The sequence below is a fragment of the Carlito syrichta genome, unplaced genomic scaffold (assembly GCF_000164805.1).
Source record: "Carlito syrichta isolate Samal-C Ts95f unplaced genomic scaffold, Tarsius_syrichta-2.0.1 Scaffold312068, whole genome shotgun sequence".
NCBI classification, from domain to species: domain Eukaryota; kingdom Metazoa; phylum Chordata; class Mammalia; order Primates; family Tarsiidae; genus Carlito; species Carlito syrichta.
In genome coordinates, this window is record NW_007256164.1 from 275,949 (window position 1) to 277,781 (window position 1,833).

Sequence of the window (1,833 nt, forward strand, 5' to 3'; positions counted from 1 at the left end):
GCGGTGGCTGGGAGCATGCCACTGCACTCCAGTCTGAGCGACAGAGTGACACTCCAACTCAAAAAAAAAAAAAAAAAGGAAAAATAACCTTTTAAAGGAAAATAAATTAGGTCTTTTTATACTTAACGAGATGGTTTGTGTTCTGGTAAAATTATTGAGTATGAATTCCTATACGGTCAGATTTGAAACCTCCTTAGGATAGGAAATAATAAAGCAGAAAACATACAACATCTGCCATGCTGTGTCCAGAATGTCTCAACCAACTAACAAAATTACCAATACTCTCACATACTTCAGACATGATATAAAAAGAGAAACAAAAAAAATAGTTTAATATGAAGTTTCTAAAAAATAAGCAGATATTCCCATGTCCCCAAAACAACAAAAGAGCAGTCAGATCCTACACTCCCTTATGAACCATTATAAAGACTTTGATGTCCCCTGTAACCTTGAAAGGAGATTTTACTGGGGAAAAGTAGAGCTTTTGGAGAATTTCAGGGCATGGAACAATAGATGTCCTTATGTGAAGGCAAGGGGGGAAAAAAAAAGCCAGGCTTCTCAGAAACCATTTTCATTGGAGCAGATCACCTTCCCAAACCACATTTCAGTCCCTGCTTCCTTCTTGACCTGTCATCAGCTTCACTTACTCCCACCTACCTGCGGGTTTGGGTAATGTGTTGTGTCTCTTCACATTCCAGGGCTCTTTCCTTTGCTCCAGACATGTGATCAGGTCCGGCTTGGAGAATGCAAGGCCTATGTTATTAGAAGAGAGTAACATGACTTTTGCTGGGATTCACCAATTTCCAATCTAGTACTGTGTTCAATAATGAGCACATTATATAAGATTTCAGAAAATCAATCCAAAAATACTGTTTTCCAACAGAAACTTTAGAATATTTAGGAAGTATGTTAAATGTGTGGGTCCTTAGCTCTACTGCCCAGTAGTACTGAATAGTGAATCAATAATCGATGGTAGCAAAAAGTTGTGGGAAACAATATCTTATGCAATTAAATCTCTGAACGTATCACTAATATTGAAGGATACAGATTAGTTCAAAAAAGAAAAACTTTTACAGTAAACTACTTCTCAAGGGAACAAAAAAAAGAAAAATATGCATGTAAAAAAGTCAACAATCATCAAGGTTTCCTTAATAACAGGCATCTGAAACTCATACATGCAAAACAGAAACTCCCCAAAATCTTATACAAAAGAAAGACATGAAAACCTTAGTATAAAATAGAAAGTATATGTTGAAATTCTCCTCACCCAGGGAAACCAGGTTTTTGTGGTTCTCTAACATCACATTCCTGTACAAAATCCGCTGAGTAGGGTCCAGGCATTTCCATTCCTCCGGAGAGAATTCTATGGCCACATCCTTGAATGTCAACAGTCCCTGAAAACAACAACGTATATCTACCACATGGCCATGGGCAGAATTTCTATTATTCTAGGTGAAAGGAGAGATTGAAGAGAACAGGATCTAATTTACATGATGACTGGAACCATGTAGAGAACCCAGATATGTTCTCTACTCCAAGTAAAAAGCATGAAATAATATCCACATAGCCAGTACAGACACATTTATGAATGACAGTTTAAAATTAGGGCACGGCAAACAGGCACGCACATTTTTGAAGTTATATTTACACCACAAAGAATAAGTTGCATATATTAAAAAACTCATAGTGAGTTAGAAGTCTCCTTTACGTTTTTTTTTTTTGGTTTTTTTTTGAGTTGGAGTCTCACTCTGTCGCCCAGACTGGAGTTCAGTGGCCGCTCCCAGCCACCGCAGCCTCAACCCGCTGGGCTCCGGTGATCCTTCCGCCTCAACC

The 1,833-nt window shown here is 38.2% G+C and overlaps 1 protein-coding gene across 1 annotated transcript in view; it reads right to left on the bottom strand.

Annotated features, from left to right (window-relative positions):
• Positions 1 to 643: 643 nt before the first annotated feature.
• Positions 644 to 1,833, bottom strand: part of LOC110596669 (putative protein ZNF720) — a 3,689-nt gene continuing 2,499 nt past the window's right edge. Inside the window, exons 2-3 of the mRNA XM_021718277.1 lie at positions 1,268 to 1,394; positions 644 to 753 (exon numbers count right to left, since the gene is read on the bottom strand). Of these exons, the coding sequence (XP_021573952.1) occupies positions 644 to 753; positions 1,268 to 1,394 (237 nt within the window). The remainder of the gene's footprint in view (positions 754 to 1,267; positions 1,395 to 1,833) is intronic.